The sequence below is a fragment of the Anabrus simplex genome, chromosome 12 (genome assembly GCF_040414725.1).
Source record: "Anabrus simplex isolate iqAnaSimp1 chromosome 12, ASM4041472v1, whole genome shotgun sequence".
Lineage (NCBI taxonomy): Eukaryota > Metazoa > Arthropoda > Insecta > Orthoptera > Tettigoniidae > Anabrus > Anabrus simplex.
In genome coordinates, this window is record NC_090276.1 from 75326948 (window position 1) to 75350765 (window position 23818).

The 23818-nt window shown below is 37.3% G+C and overlaps 1 protein-coding gene across 1 annotated transcript in view; it reads left to right on the forward strand.

Moving 5' to 3' along the window:
- Positions 1–23818, forward strand: part of msk (importin-7 msk) — a 198093-nt gene that overhangs the window by 145349 nt on the left and 28926 nt on the right. The window contains exon 21 of the mRNA XM_067156336.2: positions 18957–19092. Coding sequence (XP_067012437.2) covers positions 18957–19092 — 136 coding nt within the window. The remainder of the gene's footprint in view (positions 1–18956; positions 19093–23818) is intronic.

The window sequence follows — 23818 nt, forward strand, 5'->3', positions numbered from 1 at the left end:
TATAAATAATCATCCTAAACCATCTCCAGTTTCCTGGGTGTGGTATATGAGCCTCCTCCATCTCATCCTGTCCTTGTACTATTCTTCCTCCACCAACTTGTCCCGATCATGACATCTCAGCAGTACATCGTTTTTAACTAAATCTATCCATTTCCTTCGTGGCCTTCCCACGGGTCCTCTTCCTTCTACTTTTATGTCAAATTCCTTCCTTGCAGTTCTGTTTACTGGCATCCTCTTCATGTGACCAAACCACTTCAGTCTTGATATCTGAATTTTATTGAGGAGAGAATCATCTATTCATACTTCTCGAATTTTCTCATTCCTAATCTTGTCTCTCCTGGTTTTCTGGATCATAGTGCGTAGGAATTTCATTTCAGCTGCCTGGAGTTTGGAATTATCTCTATTGGTCAGTGTTGTGGTTTTGAGACTGTACGTAAGAATTGGTGTATAATAGGACTTGTACAATGTCATTTTTGTTTTCATAGGTATTTGCTCATCCCACAGCAGGTGTCTTACATGGTGGTGAAATAGTGTTGCCTTATTGATTCGACTGTTCACCTCGTGTTTTGCTAGGTTGTCATTTGATATAACGCTACCCAAGTATTTGAAAACTTGAACGCTGTCCAGTTGGGCTTCATTTAACATGACTATTGGTTCTGCTCCTTCCCCATACACTTTCATCACCACAGTCTTGGTCTTGCTGATGTTTAAACCATATTTCTTAAACTCCTCATTCCAGCTTTGCATTCTCTCTCCCAATTCCTCTTCTGAGTCACTCCAGATTGCAACATCATCTGCAAATGTGAAGGCTTTGATATCTCCATGTTCTTTCCTTTTAATATATTTCATTACTACATCCATTATGATAATAAATAGAAGTGGTGACAATGAGCTGCCCTGCTGCACTCCTCTCTTTGTTTCAGACCAGTCCAACAAACCACATCCTACTTGAATACAGCTTCTATTCCCACTATACAACATTTTCACTTTGTCTATGAGGCTGTCTCACATTTGAAGTTCTTTCATGCATTGCCAGATTCTTTCCCTTGGTACACTATCGTATGCTTTCTCAAAATCCAAAAATATTGGAAATAAAGGCTTGTTCTTCTCCCAGTATTTTTCCATTAGCATCCTAATTGCAAATATAACGTCTGTAAATATTGAATTTTCACGACCGTACTGTAATCGAAACAGACTTTCAACCTATTAGGTCGTGTTACGTACATTTAGTACGTGTTGGAGAGATGTTAAGTACAGAACAAAAATGGCCAACCAGACACCAGTGAGACCCGAACTCATAACCTCCCGATTTCGCGTCGGTTAACACGCACTAAATGTACGTAACACGACCTAATAGGTTGAAAGTCGGTTTCGATAAGGTCTATAGTTGACCTTCCTCGTCTGAAACCATACTGCTCTTCTTCCAAAATTGGTTCAACAATATCTCTGATTCTGGTCTCTATTATTTTTTCCAATATTTTCAAGACATGGGACAGTAGTGTGATACCACGGTAATTAGTAAATTTTCGTCGGCTTCCTTTCTTGAACAGAGGTACAATGATGCCCATCTTCCAGTCCTCAGGAATGGTATTTTCCTCCCATATCTTGTTGAGCAGTCTGTAGAGCCACTGGATTCCTGGAATTCCCGCTGCTTTCAGCATATCTGCACTTAGTTCATCTATGCCCACTGTTTTTCCTTTCTTCATGCTCTTGAGCGCATTTTAAACCTTAAACCATGTAATTCGTGGTTCAGTTGTGGTTCCTCGACTTGGCTCTCCTCTATCCGTTGTTATTGCACCTTTTTGACCGACATTTCCCGTTGTGACTTTCTCTATTTGCCACACGCGTGGGTGACAATTTATGCTCCAAACGGGGGTACATTATTCGTGCCTTTTCCCAATACTTTATGATAAACTCCGGCCAACAATCCATTATCTAATGTTAGGTGGCCAATTAAATATAATGAATTCCCGCACACATCAAGTTATCATGCGGATGGGAATGAGACGTGAGTATATCATCCTAACCCTGTGACCTTATATGAATATAAGTATCCAGTCTTATCATAATATTTGAATATTTCATCCCATCCGATATAAATACTCCTTCGCCTCCATTGATTTTTACTTATTCTGTGAAATATCACTTACTTTTCATGTTATGATATCAATTACATATATATTCACTGCACGATACCTCTCAGGGATAAAAATTGTGATAAAAATATATATATTTCCCTTTGTTTTACGTGGACTCAACTGAAGGTAATGCACAGCCTCATTCTTAAGTTCATTCATAAACCATCACAGCTCAATTGTAATCCATAACTAAGAAAAACCCTAGGTTCATTTACCAATCAACTAATTCATATACCTCCAAATACCTCTACGAATTATGAAATAAATAAAGAAATAAATAAATAAATAGTAAGAATTCCAATCAAAGTTCTTATGACCTAGTTTATTGAAAAATAAAATGATAGTACTTGGAAATTAGTAAAGAAAATCATCTACATGCTCGTTTGTATTCACTGAATTCCGATCCCTAAACAAAATATTGTAAATATTTCTTAAAAATATTATCTGAATATCAATAATAATATTAATTACCATTTAAATATCTTTCAAATATCAATTTATTCGGGAGATAGTAGGTTCGAATCCCACTGTCGGCAGCCCTGAAAATGGTTTTCCGTGGTTTCGCATTTTCACACCAGGCAAATGCTGGGGCTGTACCTTAATTAAGGCCACGGCCGCTTCCTTCCCACTCCTACCCCTTTCCTGTCCCATCGTCGCCATAAGACCTATCCGTGTCGGTGCGACGTAAAGCAACTAGCAAAAAATATATATATATATATATATATATATATCAATTATCGATGCTGTAACATCTTGTATTACTGTAGAAATAACATCTAAGTATTATTCAAATTTAGGTTAAATATCAAGAATGATGTTTACATATCGTTCAATTTCCCTTTAGAATCATTATAACACATTGAAAAAAAAACCTGTAGAAATATTTTCAAAATATTATTTAAATCCCAACCAAGTGTCCTCAATTTTCTCAAATGAATTAAATATCTTTCCTCAAGAGTTTCTGACATAGCGTAAGCAACACAAGCGAGTTCCAGAAATCATGGCTTAAAAATTGCCATTCATTATCATACTGTCGTAAATCACCTCAAAAATAAATATTATGTCTATTAAATAAACTTAAAAATCCATAATTTTTCTTGAAAAATGTGTAGGGGTAACCTAATACAACATTCATGTGTCAACAAGCAAGTTATTCAACTGATAGTGTCATACCATGATTCAAAAAAAAAAAATCATTTATCTGCGAAAGATTTTGAATAAAATCATAAATGAAAGTCATCTATTCACGGATGGTAGTTTTATAGATCATGAAAACATTTCCTAGTTCCAATCATGTCTTCGACAGGAATTCAACTTGAAGATAGCCTAGCATGTGAAATATTTCGAGAAAGTTACTAAGTTTCTCTCGTAAATACATTATTTCTAGGATATACTCTCGATGATCGTACACCATAAACAACCTGTAAGTTTAAAAACCTCATATGGTCGTATTCATATTCCATTTAACCCAACATGACGTGCTACCGTATATATCACGTGACAATAACAACAACATTAACCTAATATCGGCGTTACGCTGCATAAATATCACCAATTATTAATATATGCTCGTATTTTCGCCATGTACGCAGCTTACGTATCATAATTCCTCATAAATCATATATTCTACCATAAATCCAACCTATATTCTTGCGCACAATATCCTCATTTCATTGTACATATCAACAATCTCATTCTATTACATCATTTGTTGCTCTACGAGTGTCACGATGTACGTATATTCCACTAAACACAATATCATAACATGTCATATGTTTACGATATTAAATAACACAAGTAACTACATTCCTCCTGCAATTAAAGGCATGTGTTAATAATTCAGGCTGTGTTATTTACGTTTTTGTGACGATTAAACATTGTCATTTCCTTCTGTCTTAGAGTACGATCTCATTTCGTTCAACATTGTATTAAGCTTGATTTGCATTATGAAAGACGTATAATCCTGTCACAATGTTGTAATATTGCTTTTCATAGCTTTCCTCAAATAAACAAACATTCCTATACATGGAGCATAAATTTTTGGTTTGTCAAAGACTACCTAGATCCGAGTTCTCAAACGATTACATGGATTATTTTTCAAAGACAATATTCATGGAGTTTATATCTCGATGAACCAGATATTAACCTTGCTGTACAAATATTTCAACTTAAACACACACTATTATTCACACAAGTCTAATAATTTAACTACGTAAAATTACTACAAGGAACTCCACTCATCTTGCTTCCGCTATTCCTCTGGGCTGGATTTCATCCTGGGTCTTCTTTGGACAGCATCTCGCGTTCATGTGCTCGTCATTGCCGGTAATTGGACTCGGGCTTCAGGCATGCACAACGGTTGGCTACGGTTCCTCCTGATTGTGACCCCATATCCTTGAATTACTCAGCCATGATATCTCCGTCGATTACATGCAATAAGAAACACATATTGAAGGTCGTCATTAGATGCATATTTCAATTATGAACTGAACAATCCTGGGTATATTCTCTATCTTTTCAGCAAACAATTTTGAAGGTGTAATATTTTATATGGTAGTCAAAATGTTTTCTGCTTGACGCTGACTTTAAAATGTAAACTGGAGACTTCTAACTTTTATATATATAAGGGCTTCCAATTATCTGCTTTGAGTTTAACTTGGTGACTTCATCTGCGAGATCAGATCTTCCTTACTCTTCTTCCGCGCCAGATGTTACTAATTCGTATTTAAAATTTGGTGAAATTTTCTTTACGTTTCGCATATGGTCGTAACTGTATTAATAACAATTCTCCAGCTTCAATCCCTTCTCTTCTTGTATAGAATCTCGTTCGATACCTCGTTCCGAAATTGACTTCTTTAAGTTTTTTTTTTTAAGTGATTGTTTTTTAGCTCGGGATAACAATACAATTTTTTTTTTACTCGCATGGATTCGTTAGGTCTGTCCGTCTCAAGTTTTATTCACGGCCTACTCGACTTGACATGTCTGCAGTTTTTCTCGACGTGTTCACGGCCGCATGGACTTCTCAAGTCCGATCGTCACAACTGTATTCCGCGGCTTATTTGATTCTTTATGTCGGTGTATTTTCCTAGTAATATATTCTTTTATCATACAATTTTAATCATTCCATCGCGATGCACGCATGGCAACTGTCAGCGATGTAACTGCCGTTCATGACGCAAACTGGGCAATGAAATGGTACATTATGTTTTCTGTATCTGCATTCAGCTGCTTTTCGAAATAGTTCTTGAGTTCTTGTTTAATTTCTCCCTCTTCTTGTGCCAGAATTCCATCATCACGTTCTATTGCTTTTATGGTCTCTTGATCCCTTCGCTTGTTTTTCACTACTCAGTATAGCAATTTCATATTTCCTCTACTGTCCTCTTCCAGTTTGTCTGCAAACTCATTCCATTTCTTCTCTTTTTCTTCCCTTACAATGTTCTTTACAGCAAGTTTCTTGTTTAATTTGTACTTGACAAAATGGGATTTTAATTCTATGTTTGTACTATCCAAAATTTTTAAGTGTCACATTGTCATACTCATTGTTTTGAATTTTAATGGGGGCCCCCGTATTTTAGTCAGGTCTTATTGTATACTGAATTTTAATCCACTAGCTGAGGAAGAGAATGCATAATATTCTCAAAACATGTACTAGATGTTAAGGTGAAAGGTAAATAAATGAATTGTATTGACTAGGCGGACTATCTTCCAACATATTTACTGTTACTAAGTCAATACGGATCCAATCCCGACCATCATGGTCAAGATTATTAATAAGTATTGTAAAGATACGTGGAACAGGTATTGCCGGCAAATTTTCAACGGGTTCTCATCGATGTTATGTCAATTTTAAGTTAACGGCTATTAAACACTCGGAAATGTATAATAATTGTGCAGCCGCAAGAAAATACGGCATAGGCCTAACTAAAGCCAATATTCAGCGTTTCCGTGAAGACAAAGATAGCTTAAAAATGTGTACTGCATAAAAAATGTATTCAGTGGCCCGCGACAAGGACACTTTAAAGAAGTCGAAGATGAAATTGTGAGGTATGTGCACAAAAATGCAAGGGCAGAATTGCCATACCGCGGCGCAATAAACTCGTTCGTTGACCTTCAAAGTCCGCGATTAAGACCTATTTGTACATTGTTAGCCGCTGAAGTTGGCCGAATCCGGCAAGCAAGACGTGCGTGAAATAAAGTTTTATAGTAAGCAAGAAAATTCTGATGGATCGTCGTATTGTAGAGATGCGTGGAATGTGTATTGCCGGCAAACTTTCAACGAGTTCCTTTTGATATTATGATGCCAATTTTAAGTTAATGGTTATTAAACCTGCTGAAATAAAGCATAATTATACGGTATAACTAAAGCCAATGCTCAGCGTCTACAAATAGTCTAAAATGCGTACTGTATAAGAAAGACATTTATATGACTTTACAAAGCACTTTTTAAGCCTGATTAAAATGTTTTGAAGGAAAAAGTTGGGGTCGTCTTGGATTTGGAGAAATGCGGTAATATATATTTTTCAGAATGAAATTAAACACACGCTTTCACGTAGTATCGGATTTCGAAAAACACAAGTAACCGTAGAGTGGATATTATCCGCGAAAACGCAAGTTTTGAACAAACTTATTGCTATTTCATACTGATTTTAATGTGCATAGGGGTTTTCCCGACTTTTACAAAAAAAATCTGATATAACGACAATCTGCTATAGCGAGTAAATTTTTCGCCGTTATGAATTCTCGCTATAACGGACTTCTACTGTATTTTCTGGCCTCCTCCTTATCAACACATCGCACATTGAGACGACAGTCGATGGCTACCCTCCTGATGGAGCTTGTCAGGGCTGAGAAGAAATGGGTTTAGAACTGGAATGTGAGGACGTGGAGATTGTTCTTGTTTTTAACGTTTTCACGATTGTCTTTTCTATCTTTTGTCACCTGAAACTGGTAAAGGATAAAACATTCTCAGTTCTTGAAGATTTTCTTGATAGAACTAAAGTTACAATTGTTCATTGTGCTGCTATAGAAATTTGCCAAAGGTATAGAGATTGGGCAAGAGGTGCCACCTTCAGGCATACATCAGAGCAGCTTAATGCTAAACTCTAGTGTAAGAACTTGACTCCTACATTGTGAAGCAAGATTACCATTGTAATGACAGTGTTAATGCCCCTCAAAAATTTCTATATTAACCCGTGTAATATCTCAGGTACAAGAAGAACCCTTCATTATGAGTGATCACTAGGGCCCGGATTCATATGCACTAAAAACTCCAAAAATATGCATGCACATATGCACAAAAAATGTTGAAAATATGCACTAAAATAAAACAAAATATACTCACAAACACAGTATTTAATTTTAACTCGGTGCTAAATTGATAAACATTTTAATTACTTGCAAAATGATGTATGCCAGTAGGTTATCAACTATTTTTCAATGTTTTCAGGGGCCAGTAACTTTTTGTTGTAGGACAGAATTAATTTATACATTGAAAATGATCGTTCTACGTCGACGGACGTAACTGGGCAACACTTATACACTGGCACGGACTGCTCGGAAAATTATTCTGGCAAAGACTGTCTGATTCCACTTACGCAGTTGCTTAACTTTTCTAGTCCTGGGTTTGAGTCCAACACTGCACTGAGTTTCCTTTTAACTTTTTCTCCAGTTTCACCAGGGACACAATTTAAAGAACTAATGGTGTTTTGAATTAACTGAGGGGATTCGTGTAGGGGTGCACCGTGAGTTTCTAGGTCCTTAATCGCCATCTAAAGTGATGAATAATGAACATAAATGAAACTCGTATCTTTATATACAGTTTCAGATTCAAATGCGCACTTTGCTTCAAAACACACGCAGTATGACTATCATGAATAATTTTAACTACAGTGGAACCTCGATTATCCGTTCCCGGAAAGTACGTTTTCCCGGAATATGCGTTCAAATTACGTGGTCCCGAGAGCATCGTAATTAAATCACGTTGTAAAAGTCCCGCATTATCCGTTCCTCGAAGAAACGATTTCCCGGATCAACCGTCCAGAAATTCCAGTCCCATCAACGCCAAATCCTCGATCAATCGTTTTTTAATAAACTGTATCTCACGAAAGGACGGCTCTGGCATATTTATGGATCTTGGCGTTCGGCGATCGGCGGTGAACTTGCATAAGGGACCATCTTAGCATCACATTCGGGTGGTATTGTTCAGAGAATCTCGGAAAATCGTAGGGCAGAAAGTGGCCACAGCAATTGCTAGAAGACACGGCGCATTTCTACAGCTCTGCGTGAAGACGGAACGAGTTTCGTCAAATGTTCGCACTTATAAAACGTCCATATTATGTCCAGGGTTAGATGTTTTATTTACATTTTTTCGATCGTACTGCCGAAGGGGTTTTCGGCACTTTGCTCAGGGCACTGCAGACCTAAGTGGGCTTTCAGGCAGGAATCGAAACTGCTCCTTAACACAAATTCAGTATTTTTTATATTATCGTACATGATTATGTTAGCGAGACGAAAACAGATGTTGCACCTTACATTAAAAAAAAAATAAAGCCATGGGAGGTCTTGGGATTGCCTATTACTGTTACTAATGTAAGACTGGGAATTTTACGTTTTCGTGTTAAAATACCAAAAACCGCAGTCGTTTTACTTGCACACGTTACATTTTAAATGATTGGTATCATTTCAAACTCGTACTGACATGTGCAGCGAGCGCACTTTCCAGATGACCTCAAGGTCACGAATAACCGTAATTTCTGAAGTTTTGATATTTCTTTTATCTTTCCAATTTGATTGGATTTGTGACGCGCAGAATTGAATATAATGTATTCGAGAACTTTTAAGAATCGATACTTACATTCGAAACCATGTTTTCGAGTTCAACATAACCTTTAAAAGTCGATGTAGGCCTAATTTGCGCGGTACGAGATTTCCAGAAACTGACTACGAACAGTATACCGGAGACCAAATTACAATGAAAGATTAAGAAATGAACGGATTTCGCCATCATTTTGGGTGCTTTTGTATCTAATATGCTTTATTTTATTAGATGAGAGAATTAAAACCTACTTGTGGTCGATTGTCGTTTGGCTTGGCGTTGTTAGATTTTTCGAAGAGTTTGGCTAGCGTAATCAAAGTTGCTGAACTGAAAGAAGTTTTCACGGGAAACTGACGAAGATTCCCCTGTAAAATTGAATATAAAGTATCGAGATTTTGAACTCGCGTACCGGTAATTAATGCGGTTCGCGGTCTAACATGCCCGGCTCTCATCCAGAGGGCCCGGGTTCGATTGCGACCAGGTCAGGCAATTTTACCTGGATATAAGTCTGGTTCCAGGTCCACTTAGCCTACGTGATTACCTTTAATTGTGGAGCTACCGTATCTAATGGTGAGATGGCGACCCCGATCTACAGAGCCAGGAATATCGGCCGAGAGGATCCGTCGCACTGACGATGCGCCCCTCGTAATCTGCAGGCCTTCGGGCTGAGCAGCGGTCGCTTGGCAGGCAAAGTTCCACTGGGGCTGTAGTTTGGTTTGGTTTAGGAGTTTTTGTAAGATTATAATTATACATATTTCATTTTTGTAATGTTTAGCCAAATTGATACCGTAGTTTTCATTCATTCCCGGATTTTCCGTTTTCCCGTGTTGTACGTTTTATTTTCACGGTCCCTCGAAAAACGGAGAATCGAGGTTTCACTGTACTGTGTATCTTGTACTTTATTAAAGTTCTCCTGGTAGAATGACACTGCGGATAACCAAGTTCCCCGTCTTGTGAGAACAGGTTCCGGTGGAAATAGCTGTTGTGAAAAGGGTCATTATCCGCCTACCTGCTTGTATTGCGATAATGAAAGCACTTTCCTTGATCGGAAAAGGCTTCTCGTGTTGCCAGTGGATGTACAACATACAGAGTTCGTTAGATTGTCATTTCGTTCAGAAATCTTGGATAATCGATCACAACATAAAAGAAAAATATATCTGTATATGCACTTACATTCAAAATATGCACTAACCTTCAAAATATGCATTTGCATATGCGCATATGCATTTTTTTTAAATCTGGGCCCTAGTTATCGCTGAATACCAAATGATTTAAAGAGCATTATTTTTCAATGTTATTAAACGCGACCAATCGCCTTCTGTATTGATTTACCGTTACATGCACTAAGGAACTGTCTTTGTCTGTTAGCAGTACCAGTCAACTCAGTTGTAAATACAAGACTCTGAAGGTGCTTTTTTAATACATTAATTTATAATGAAATATGTTTGGCTTCATAGCTAAATGGTGAGCATACTGGCCTTTGATCCAAGGGATCCTGCATTCATTTCCCAGTCTGGGATTTTAACCTTAATTGGTTCATTCCTCTGGCTTGAGGGCCTCCATTGTCATAGACGTTTTTGTGTTGACCGGGGGGGGGGGGGGGGGGGGGGCTCGTAAAGAGGAGACGTGGCTAAAAACATGAAAAAATACTATATTAAATTTAAAGTTAGGCTTGAACGTAAAAATAATTGCGATAAAGACAAATAAACAAGTGTTTAAAATTATAATTAATGAAGTAATGCATCTAAAGAACACCAACATAGTAAAACATAAAGGGAAAGTGTTCTTAGAAACACAAACTATACGTCCATATTTGCATTAAAAAATTGTCAAGTTATTTTGAAACATGATTGTGTTACTTTATTCTGAATCAAATTCTTGTCCAATGATTTCTTGATACTAACAATAATATATGCACCATAACAAACATTTTGAAAAAGAAGAAAAAGAAAACAAGGACACCAAATACCTGAATGTTAGGACAGCACATCCTGATTTTTAAAAATAATAAATATATTAATAATGAATATTTACAAGACAAACTAAAAATCTATGAGTATGGTGTTAACAATACGTACATAATCAATGTGACATCAACATATTTTTAAGGCTATAAACTAGATGTTAAGGATGTTTACAAGGGTATACGGATTTCAAGTCAAAAATGTAAATTACTAAGTAGATTAGCACAGCAGAGTTGTGACCGGGTTTTTTGTAAGTGCAGTATGTTAAAAACTACAAATCAGTCTATCGAAGAGTTCTTAGGGTGGCTAAGATAATGCACAATAACAAGAAAGGTAAAGAGTCGTGCAATAAATCACAAACCATATGGAAGGTAATCAAGGGAGAAACCAACAGACACGCAGTTGGAAATAAAGTTGCTGCCATAAAAAATGATCAAGGGAATACAAATGAATGACCCTCATCATTTGGCTAATTATATAAATGATTTCTTTCTATCTCTACCATACAAACTTGAAAATGCAAATAAATCAGATGTATTATCAGAACTCCCAACCTTTGTGCAAAACTATGCAGTTAACTCCAGTAACAGAACTGGAAGTTTTTAAAATCATACAATCTTTGAAGAACAAAACTTCCACAGGTGTAGATGAAGTTCCCACAAAACTCATTAAAAAATGTGCTCCCTATCTGGTACAGCCTTTAACTTATCTCATCAATGAATCATTTTCTAGTGGTCAGTTTCCTAATCTCCTAAAAATAGCTAAAGTTATCCCAGTATTTAAAAGTGGAAACTTACATGATCTACATACTATACGCGAACATTTTCTTGAGCCCGATTTTTACGGGGTGAGGAGTAAGGAGGGAGCGCTGCCGGTTCCGGTTATACTGCCAGCTGGATGGAAATTAAATCTGAATTGAATCGATAATATGATCGATCGATATGAATTTTCTAAACATTTATTTTACGTCAACAACTGTGTCACTAATACATTATTTAACATTATATAACATTTCTCGATGCAAATCTTGTTACTAGCATGAATTATATAGTTTGGCTTTGCTGTCTAAACAACAACAGTACTAGTTCGTAAAGTGTACACCAGATGTCGCACAGCGATGAATAAGCGATTTATACTTAGTGTTTCAAAGGTTGCCAATATGGATGTCTAAGATAACCGAGGTCTACCGATTCAGCACTTACATATAACACTTTAAAACTGTGCTTAAGTCCAAGATGAACTTGATAGACAAAGATTGTATTGAAAAGGTGGATCCTTCAAGTTACCTATCCTACGTTCTCAGTTCAGTATGGATATAAAATGAAATTCATCAGTTTAAATAAATCTAACTTTCTCGTTATTGTGCATTATCTTAACCACCCTAAGAACTCTTCGATAGACTGATTTGTAGTTTTTAACATACTTGCAGAAATCCAGGTCACAACTCTGCTGTGCTATTCTACTTAGCAATTTACATCTTTAACATGTCATCATTTGTGTGTAATAAACATATCTGTAGACTGCTTCTTCTTTCGTTCCAAATTACACACAACAGTATTGAGTTTGGTAACGCAATCCATTCCACTGTCATCCACAACAAAACTTGATACATAATGCCACAATATGTCCATGGCTTCTACCATTGCTAAATGTGTTGGTACTGCTGCACAGATCTCATTGGTTTCATTTTCATCTTGGGTTCTTGCTCGTTACAGTCTTCGTCAATCATCAGCTGGATGATAGGAAAAATTTAAAACGGTCCACCTTTTCAATACAAAAATGTTATAGTTTATAACATGTATTTGTACTTGGAACTAGTTTCAACGCTGTTTTGCGTCATCAGCCAAAATGTGGGAAATAGGCCAGCATGTAGGCATTTATATTACACAAGGCGTTACATTAAACAATACACATCTTACAAGGAGATAAAAACAGGGACGAATATAGAAACAAATGAATCGTTGAGAAAGTAAAAGTTATACATATTAAAAATAACCTTAACCACACATCTTGCAGTGCGAAAGTGTTCTTCTTGAATGATTCCTGAATATAAAACACACGCGCACACATTTCTGAAGAGCCAGCAGGCAGGACAAAGTAAAGTGAAACCTTAAGAGTTCTGAGAAGAGTTCATCATTTTTTCTATGTTCCGACTAACTAATGAAGTCTCCCTTGAGTTCCTGATAAACATACACAACAGGAAAATCTCCTTCACTCTCAACAATAGCTATAAAGACCAACGGTAAAATTTCATTTTAAATATTGTGCAGAGACGTGAAAGCATGATCTTGAACATGATATAACTCCTTCATATAACCCAATTTTTTACACAAGGTGTTACATTAAATAATACACATCTTACGAGGAGATAAAAACAGGGACGAATGTAGAAACACATGCATCGTTGAGAAAGCAAAAGTTATACATATTAAAAATAAGCTTAACCACACAACTTGCAGTGCGAAAATTTGCCTTGAATGATTCCTGAATACAAAACGCACGCGCACACACTTCTAAAGAGCCAGCAGGCTCGACTTTCTCATTGAATTTTTCAAAAACATGAATATCCCGAAAAACAGATCTGTCTTTCAGATTATGCATAATACTTTGTCACGACACCCACTTTCACCACATCACCCTCCATACTTCCCCTCCTTCCACTCCTCCTCCCCTACCGCTCCTCCCCTCTCCCCTCCTAATCCAACAATGGCCGCTCCCCAGACCTAAACTATCCAACACGTTCTGTTCCTCTTCATCTCGCGCCATAGCTTTACCGCCTCATGTCCCGCAATAAACATCATAGAAACCTGCCCCCACCCTACACGTAACGCTGCAACAATACACCACAAATACTGGCACAGTCAACCTCCAAACTCTCAACAACGTATTCCTTAATACCTATTTTATATTCTTGTCGAGCTGAATACCGCACCTGTGAATATTACAAGATTATTTTGTGCATCTACAGAATGGTGTGTTAATGAAGCTATGTAATATAGAGAGAGACTTTCAAAGGTGGTTAAATGAATAAGTTATATCATGTTCAAGATCATGCTTCCACATCTCTGCAAAGTATTTAAAATACAATTTACCGTTGTTCTTTTATAGCTATTGTTGAGAGTTAAGGAGAATTTCCTGTTGTGTATGTTTATCAGGAACTCAAGGGAGACTTCATTAGTTAGTCGGAACATAGAAAGAATGATGAACTCTTCTCAGAAGAACTCTTAAGGTTTCACCTTACTTTTTCCTGCCTGCTGGCTCTTTAGAAATGTGTGCGCGTGCGTTTTGTATTCAGGAATCATTCAAGGCAAATATTTTCGCACTGCAAGTTGTGTGGTTAAGCTTATTTTTAATATGTATAACTTCTCAACGTTGCATTTGTTTCTAGATTCATCCCTGTTTTTATCTCCTCGTAAGATGTGTATTATTTAATGTAACACCTTGTGTAAAAAATTGGGTTATATGAAGGAGTTATATCATGTTCAAGATCATGCTTTCACGTCTCTGCACAATATTTAAAATGAAATTTTACCGTTGGTCTTTATAGCTATTGTTGAGAGTGAAGGAGATTTTCCTGTTGTGTATGTTTATCAGGAACTCAAAGGAGACTTCATTAGTTAGTCGGAACATAGAAAAAATGATGAACTCTTCTCAGAAGAACTCTTAAGGTTTCACTTTACTTTGTCCTGCCTGCTGGCTCTTCAGAAATGTGTGCGCGTGTGTTTTATATTCAGGAATCATTCAAGAAGAACACTTTCGCACTGCAAGATGTGTGGTTAAGGTTATTTTTAATATGTATAACTTTTACTTTCTCAACGATTCATTTGTTTCTATATTCGTCCCTGTTTTTATCTTCTTGTAAGATGTGTATTGTTTAATGTAACGCCTTGTGTAATATAAATGCCTACATGCTGGCCTATTTCCCACATTTTGGCTGATGATGACGCAAAACAGCGTTGAAACTAGTTCCAAGTGCAAATACATGTTATAAATAAACTATAACATTTTTGTATTGAAAAGGTGGACCGTTTTAAATTTTTCCTATCATCCATTCTCAGTTCAATACGGACAAAAATGAAATTCTTAGGTTTAAATCATCAGCTGCTCACAAATTTCATCTACAGTCTGCACTTTGAAGGTAGCAACGTTGTCATCACATTCAGCATACGTGGCAAAATTCATGTGTACATATGTCCCGAGGTGGTCTCCCCCTGTGGGTGGGGGTGGTAGAATAACGCCCACGGTATCCCCTGCCTGTCGTAAGATAAGACTAAAAGGGGCCCCAAGGGCTCTGAACTTTGGAGGGTGGGTTTGCGACCACGGGGCTCTCAGCTGAGTCCTGGCATTACTTCCACCTACTTGTGTCAGGCTCCTCACTTTCATCTATCCTATCCGACCTTCCTTGGTCAACTCTTGTTCTTTTCCGACCCAGGCACTATAGGTTTGCAATGGCTAGAGAGTCTTTCATTTTCACGCCGTTCATGGCACTTGTCTTCCTTTGGACGATACCTTCCTTTTTCGAAGTGTCGGACCCCTTCCATTTTTTCTCTCCGATTAGTGTTATAATTATAGAGGATGGTTGCCCAGTTGTACTTCCTCTTAAAAGAATAATCACCACCACCACCGAGCTGGTCACATTTTTCACCCATATCATCAGTGCTTTCCATTTAAAAGTCATCACTTGCTGAACGAACAAAGTCCGCTTTGTGGAAACATTTTCTTACTGTGGTGTCGTTTACTGATGCCGAGCAGATTTTAAGAAATGCATGGCATCCAGAATTCTTATTTTACGTGAAGCTTTTTCCAGGAATGCCAGTCTCTCCGGCACGAGAATCTTTCTATATTTCTGCTTCACACGCCGGATGATGCCGTGGTCCAGCGGTTGGAGATGGCTTGTACAGTTGGCGGGAAGAAACACTACACGTACATTTCTCAAATAAAGATGGATTATTTGGGTGTGCGACACAGCGGTCAATGAACAATACGATTTTCCTCTGCTGCACTCCCATTCTGCCATCAAGTGTGATCACAAGAAATTCTCAAAAATCAATGACGGCACCCAAGCTTTGGTATTTGCTGTGTACTGGCATGGATAGGTAGGCACATTCTTGAAACTGCACGGATTCTTCCACTTCCCTATTATGAGCAGCGTACCACTCTCATTGCAGCATAATAGCAACGTCAGTATCTTTACTAAGTTTATCTCCATAGCATTTCTCACCCTTGAACGCGTACATTTTACAGGAAGAAGCTCGAAAAATAGCCCAGCTTTATCTGCATTAAAACATCAGGGCTATCAATCAATAGGAATATTCGAAGCCCAAACTTGTTGCCACCAGTTCACCAGAAGATCATCTAAAGCTGGAAACTGGCTTTTACGGACAAGTTTCATTTGGCTGCTTCCTCCTGCCGGACAGTGGTAAAGTTGTCGTAGGAATGTCGAACATCCGGGCAATTTGCACACGTTTCATGTGTGGCTTAACATCCACTTTCTCGATAAACTTTTTTTCATTATTAGTAAACTGTCTAACTTTCTTCTTCCTCTCCATAACTGAATGTCCTGCAACCACTAGTCCTATGCTTAAGTACAATATGCCTAATTCACTTACTAACGTAAAATTAAGCACTGCACATCAGCTGTATACGTACATACCGTAGGCATAATTTACGTACGTAACACAATTCACTTATGAACGTAAAGTAAGCACCAAGATTTAGAAACAACACTCGGACAAGCTACTGTTGTGCTATCCAAAGAGCCACAGCAAAGACTGGCTTGTGACTGATCCTACCTGTAGCCAAGGCAACTAGCTGTAGGCCGACACGCTAGCATGCTATGTTGTCCGGGTAGTCTGCGGCTACAAAATTAAGTTCTTTGCCAAATCCTTACCCACGCGTGGTGTGCGCAACTTGGCCCAGAACACTAAATTACAAACATACTAAAGAGTGACATAAATGTGCTATCCAGGTTTCTTTAGCATGTATTTAATAGGACATGAACTGGGACCTATGAATAATGACGTAATAACCAGGGAAATGCTCTAGAGAGGGATGTCCTGACCAGTTTCAGCTGTAGATTGTTTGGAGGCGGTTTGAAATCTTACAAACCGAACTTGATAGCTGCAGTCGCTTAAGTACGGCCAGTATCCAGTATTCGGGAGATAGTAGGTTCGAACCCCACTGTCGGCAGCCCTGAAAATGGTTTTCCGTGGTTTCCCATTTTCACACCAGGCAAATGCTGGGGCTGTACCTTTAATTAAGGCCACGGCCGCTTCCTTCCCACTCCTAGCCCTTTCCTGTCCCATCGTCGCCATAAGACCTATCTGTTGCAAGTGACTAATCTTATGTTTTAATCCGTATTGAAATCTGTTGATATACAATAATAAAGTTTTATTATGAATCCACCTGTTCAATACAATATAATGTTGTTACATTTAAAATAACTTCATTAGTTAAAAAGTTATATATGGGACATGTTTCGCTCCCTTATAGAGCATCATCAGCCAAATCTGAATCTCAAATAATTGTTATTTACGTAAATAAAGACTTAAGAACTATTAGAACATTTTTGACAAACTTAAAACTTATTCTATTAGAAAATCATAAAATATAAAATCTTTGTATACATGGCTTAATTACATGTGCTTAATAGGAAGATACATTAAAATTATGGAAGAGAGAGTACTAAAATATAAAATAAATAATATATATATCATGTCCAAAATCCTAGAAAGACGTGAAGATCAATCTTAGGGGCTAAAATTTGAGGATTTTCTTAGCAATGAGATCTGGTAAAAAAGATATTTATCCCTTGTGGATAAGAGTCTATAAAGATTCAAATTTATCATCAATTTGATGATTGAACTTATAACAGGATAAATGTTGGTCTTCAAGAAATTTAAATGCTTGTTGTCATGTGACCTCGGCGAATGCTGTTAAAAAGATATGTTCTTATAGATGTCAATGACCGTTCGTTGAACTAATGGATTTGATAAGGTGATTGAAAGGGACGTAAATCAACGTTATATTGAAAGCTGCTGCTTGGTTTATCTTGTTGAATGTCCCTCCAATTGCTGTTTGTCGGTTTGGTGTTGTCCGAGGTTATGTGGTGAGCACCACATTGAGATTCAGATTTGGCTGATGCTCTATAAGGGAGCGAAACATGTCCCATATATAACTTTTTAACTAATGAAGTTATTTTAAATGTAACAACATTATATTGTATTGAACAGGTGGATTCATAATAAAACTTTATTATTGTAGACCTATCTGTGTCGGTGCGACATAAAACAACTAGCAAAAAAGAAATCTTACAAAATTAAACAGTTGTCTTTGTATGCTTTCAGTTATTGGTGATTGAGCTGTTGTTACATTATGGAATGTCACTGAGTTTTCTATAGACATATAATTGTATCTCTAATTTATAAGATTATTTTTTAAAGGAGCTATAAAATGTTTCTGGTAACAAAATATCGAGACAATAAATTCCATTAAATTTTTACTTTAACAACCTCATGATTGTTTTAACTTTACAGACTACCATCGTTCAATGTATTCCACTACAAATACTTGCTGTTAATCTGTACATATTGTTACAATTTCAAGTCTAATGTTATCATTTTACTTTTTATTACGGCATTGTCACTCTTTTAACATTTATCATTTCAGCTCAGGGCCCTGACCTATTCCTTGTAAATTAACGGCTGATGATGTTCGCTATGTCGAACGAAACATGTTCCATTATTTAAGACACCTCATGATTATTTTATAATTCAATGAGTAATGTATTGTATTGAGTAGGTGGTTCTTAATAAAAGGATTTTATAATTTTAATATATTGTCCTCAATACGGTTCTATTATGAGATTAATTACATGTAACAATAAATTCCAGCCGTGATTTGCCACTCCCTCCCTTCAGTTTTATCAACTCTGGGGCTGCCTGTTTTTCTTAAGGTTTGTAACTCAGGAATCCCAGAAATGTTTTTGGCAAATGTCTTGATCAGTCAGTCACATTCAATAGTGTCTAATATATCCAACAGATCGACGATACGGACGATGAAAGCGACGAGGACTACGAACCCAACGAAGAGACTGCTCTGGAGAGTTACACGACTCCCCTGGACAGGGAGAACTGCGAGATCGATGAGTACGTTGTCTTCAAGGAAGTTCTACAGAGTAAGTTTTCAGTTGTTACTAAAATGTTGGGTCGTCATCATCATTTTTGTAACCACAAAGACACATATACGAGATGCTGTCAATTGTGTACACTATTTTATTTACACACATTAATAAACTGTCATCTTGACAAACATTTGACTGCTATATTAACATGTCAGCTGATTTCCAACACAACAAAATCACAACACGAGTTCACACACTTGACTAACGACTTGCTAACACTCCACTGTCTTCCAAGACTGCCTCTTGATTGAACATTCTATAAACCTTTAGCGATAAAGATGCGTTGTTCTGGACTACTACCCTGTGTTGCACAACATTACATTGGTTTTATACATCATACAGTATAACCCCGATTTTGCATAAACCCGCATTTAACGGAAAAAATTTCCAGTCCCGAAAATTATTCCATAAGAGCAATGCTGTTTTAGATTTAACATAATTCACAATACACAAAACCTGCATTTAGCATTAAGGAAATGTTAAATTTCTCAAAATTTACTTCTATTCGTTTTGGTTGTGGGACATCCAGAACCTTTGAAAAATACGGCATAAGCTTGCTAAGGATGATTTAAGCCAGAAAAGGAAATTAGAGCTCTGTCACTTAGGGCTAAAGTGAGATGTTGGACTCAGATGCACGTCCGACTGCAGCCGTTGTAGCAGAAGAGAACTCTCTTTTAAATGACATTGTTATTATAACCTTAGAAAATTCCAATATTAATCTGAAATATCCTTCGATTACAATGAGAATTCTTTTACTGATTCATCTGTTATTATGGGTAAATTCGGGCGTGTTAATTTGTATCCGTTATCAATATTCATACACCATATCAAATACGGTATATGACTCTACTCCAGCATTTATATTGGATGCGATCGATCATCTTCCGTACCGATTGCTCGCTACGCGCAAGCAAGTCGATCTTGAGCGAGCCTGAGGTCTCCTCACAATTCAGGCTTTGTATACAAACATCAGAATAATATTTTTTTTGCAATAAGTTCGATGCCAGAAGTTGTTAGCTCCTTAGAAATAAAAGCTGAAGTAAACTATAATTTTAATACTGTGTCCTGAAATAAGAATATGATACTTGTAATGTAATATAATGTAATGTTTTATTTTACCTGGCAAGATTAAGGCCTTCAGGCCATACTTCTCCTTCACAAGACACACCGGTGTGCGTAACTAATTTCATAGGTTAGGGTATGTACTTCCGCATCTTGTTAAATTTCAGAAAGGCTGTTCTCGTATAAATTTATAGTGAAAATGTTGTCATTATTCTACAGGGAGCTTGAAATAGGTTTTCATAATACATGCGCGGTAAACGTAGATTAGGTGACGCCGTTTGAAATAAGAAAATGGAAATGTTTGCCACAATCCTCTGGATAGATGCTATTACAATTCTTAAGAATGAAACGGAATATGCGTGTTCAGACTATTTGAGTTAGAAAATAGTGCTAATGAGTAAGCCGCTGCTTGGAAAACTTCCGCGAAAATGTTTAAACAAACCAATTGCTGTTTCATTCTGATTTTAATTTGTTTATTTGCGAATTTGGTAGCTTTCCCGACTTTTATAGAAAATCATGTGTAACACTATAAGAACAACCTTAAACTGAAGCAGTTTTGTATTCACTGACAAAATTTTGTCAAAATGAAGCACAAACCATAATTACAGTACAGTGTGTAGGGTAGACGTCTTGATTTATTGCTGTCACTGTGTAAATAATATAATTATGTTGGTACAATTTACATTAATATCGGCAAAGATCTCTGGAAAAGCTGCCCTTCCTACAGAAACATCCATTTAAGGTAAACCCCCATTTAAGGTTAAAAACATCAGGTCCCTGTAAAAACGTTAAATGGGGATTCTACTGTATTTGCTGGTAATAATAAATTATATACTATTAATTATGTGTTCTTACATTAAATACTTCTTCCTTCAGGCTAGCAACCCGTCGGAAGGACATTTGATTGCTTTCAAGTCTTGCAAAAAGAAAAATGCAAGACCGTAACGGGACACATGGCCCAATACTTGGAAGGAAGATGATGATGACATTACTCATATTAATATACATACAGTAGACGTATCGTGACATAACCTCACATGTTTTGTTACGCAAGTCAGATCATACAACACAAATAGATGATACAACCACGGTTTATACCAAATGTAGTCCGTACATAACTATGTAAATAATAATAATAATAATAATACCACCACCACTTACTAATCGAGCTCGATATTTCTACTATTTACCCATGGGTTCAGAGAATTATTTCCACTACACTTGCATCAAGCTGTTACTAAGATGTTAGGTCATCATCATCACAATCATTTTCTAGCTCCAGTTTCCTGGATGTGGTGTACAAGTGCTTACCACTTCTTCCTGTGAAAGTATAGTTTCTGTTCCACTTGGCATTCATCTTGCTGACCTCCAATTTCACTGTGTCTATCCATTTATTCCTTGGTCTTCCAACTGGTCTTTGCCCTTTCACTTCTCTGTCAAAGTAATTCCTTGCTTGTCTTGTTCTGTCAATCCTCTTGACATGTCCTAACCATTGTAGTCTGTGTCATCCTAAAAGCTCGGTAACAGGTATTTTGATGCCAGCCTTCTTCCTGTTTGCCTCATTTCTAATCTTGTCCTTCCTGGTCGTTTGGTTCAATGTTCCGATGTATTTCATTTCAGTTTACTGAATTTTACTACTTGCCTTGTTATGCAGGGTTCATGTTTCGAGTCCATCTTATTAAGTACAGTGGAATCTCTATTCTCCGTTTTTGGAGGGACCCTGGGAAAAAAACGTACAACATGGGAAAACGGAAAATCCGGGAACGAATGAACCATCAACAATTTGGCTAAACATCAAAGAAATGAAATATGTATACTTATAATCCTACAAACCAACCTAAACCAAACCAAACCACAGCCTCAATGGGCCTTCCGCCTACCTAGCGACCGCCCTCGATCCGAAAGCCTGCAGATTACGAGGAGACGCTTGGTCAGTGTGACGAATCCTCTCGGCCGTTATTCCTAGCTCTCTAAACTGGGGTCGCCATATCACCATTAAACAGCTCCTCGATTAAAGGTAATTGTAGAATGACTGAACCTGGAACCAGCCCTCATATCCAGGTAAAAATGGCTCTCCTGGCCAGTAATCGAACCCGGGCCTTCCGGGTGAGAGGCAGGCAACTTAGACCGCGGGGCTGGCTTCAAGCGTTAATTATTGGTACGCGACTTGAAAATCTCGAAACTTTACATTCACTTTTACCGGGGAAACTTCGTCAGTTTCCTCTGAAAACTTCGTCAAATTCCTTTGAAAAGTTCTTTCAGTTCAGCATCTTAGATCAGCCAAACTCTTTGAAAAAACATAATGCCCGTAGCGCCAAGCCAAACAACAATCAACCACAAGTAGTTTTTCATTCTCTAATCTAATAAAATAAAGCACATTAGATACAAAAGCGTCCAACGTGATGGCAAAATCCCCTTTTTTTTAAATCTTCCATTGTAATTTGGTCACCGGTATACTGTTCCTAGTCAGTTTATGGAAATCTTGTACCACGTAAATTAGGCCTACATCGACTTTTATAGGTTATGTTGAACTCGAGAATATGGTTTTGAAAATATCAGTCCTCAAGTTCTCGAATGCATTATGTTTAGTTCTGTCCGTCACTAATCACAATCGAATTGTAAAGAGAAAAAATTTCATTAACACTTCCGAAATTAGATTATTCGCGACCTTGAGCTCAGCTGGAAAGCGCGCTCGCTGCACAAGTCGGTACGAGTGCGAAATGATACAATGTTTTTAAATGTAACGTGCGCAAATAAAACGACTGTGGTTTTTATAACATTTTAACACGAAAACGTATATTTGGATGAAAACATTAATAGGCAATCCCAAAACCTCCCATGGCTTTATGTATGTAAGGTGCAACATCTGTTCTGGTCTCGATAACATAATCATATACGATAATATTAAATACTAGTTTTGTATTACTTAAGAAGGAGCAGTTTCGATTCCTGCCTGAAAACCCAGTGACTACACAGTGCCCTGGGGGAAATGCTGAAAACCCGTTCGGCGAATATCTCGAAAAAAGTAAAAAAAAAAAAATTAAAAAAAAAAATATATCTACTGTAAGCCTGGATATAATGTAGGCCTAGACATTTTGCAAGTAAGAACATTTGCCGAAACACGTTCTGTCTTCAAATAGAGCTGTCGAAATGCGCTCTGTCTCCTTCCGATTGTTGTGGGCACTCTCTGTTTTATGATTTCCGAGGATACTCTAAACAATACTACCTGAATGCGAACTAAGATGATCCCATACGCAAGTTCACTGTCGATCGCTTTTCCAGTAGAGTAGCGTACTCCCTCAAATTACCAAAATGACGGGATGTCGACACCAAGATCCATAAGTATGCCGTAGCCATCCTTTCGTAAGACACGGTTACTTGAAAAACATGTGATTGAGGATTTAGCGTTGATGGGACTGAAATTTCTGGACAGTTGGTCCGGGAAATAGTTTCTTCGAGGAACGGATAATGCGGGATTTTTATGTGATTTAATTAGGATGCTCGGCGGGACCACGTTATTTGAATGAATAATACAGGAAAACGTAGTTTCCGGGAATGTATAATCGAGGTTCTACTGTATTTCTTGGTTTACAGTGTTGTCTTTTGAAAGGATACTTCCAAGGTATTTGAAGTTGGAAACAGACTGCAAGAGAGTCAC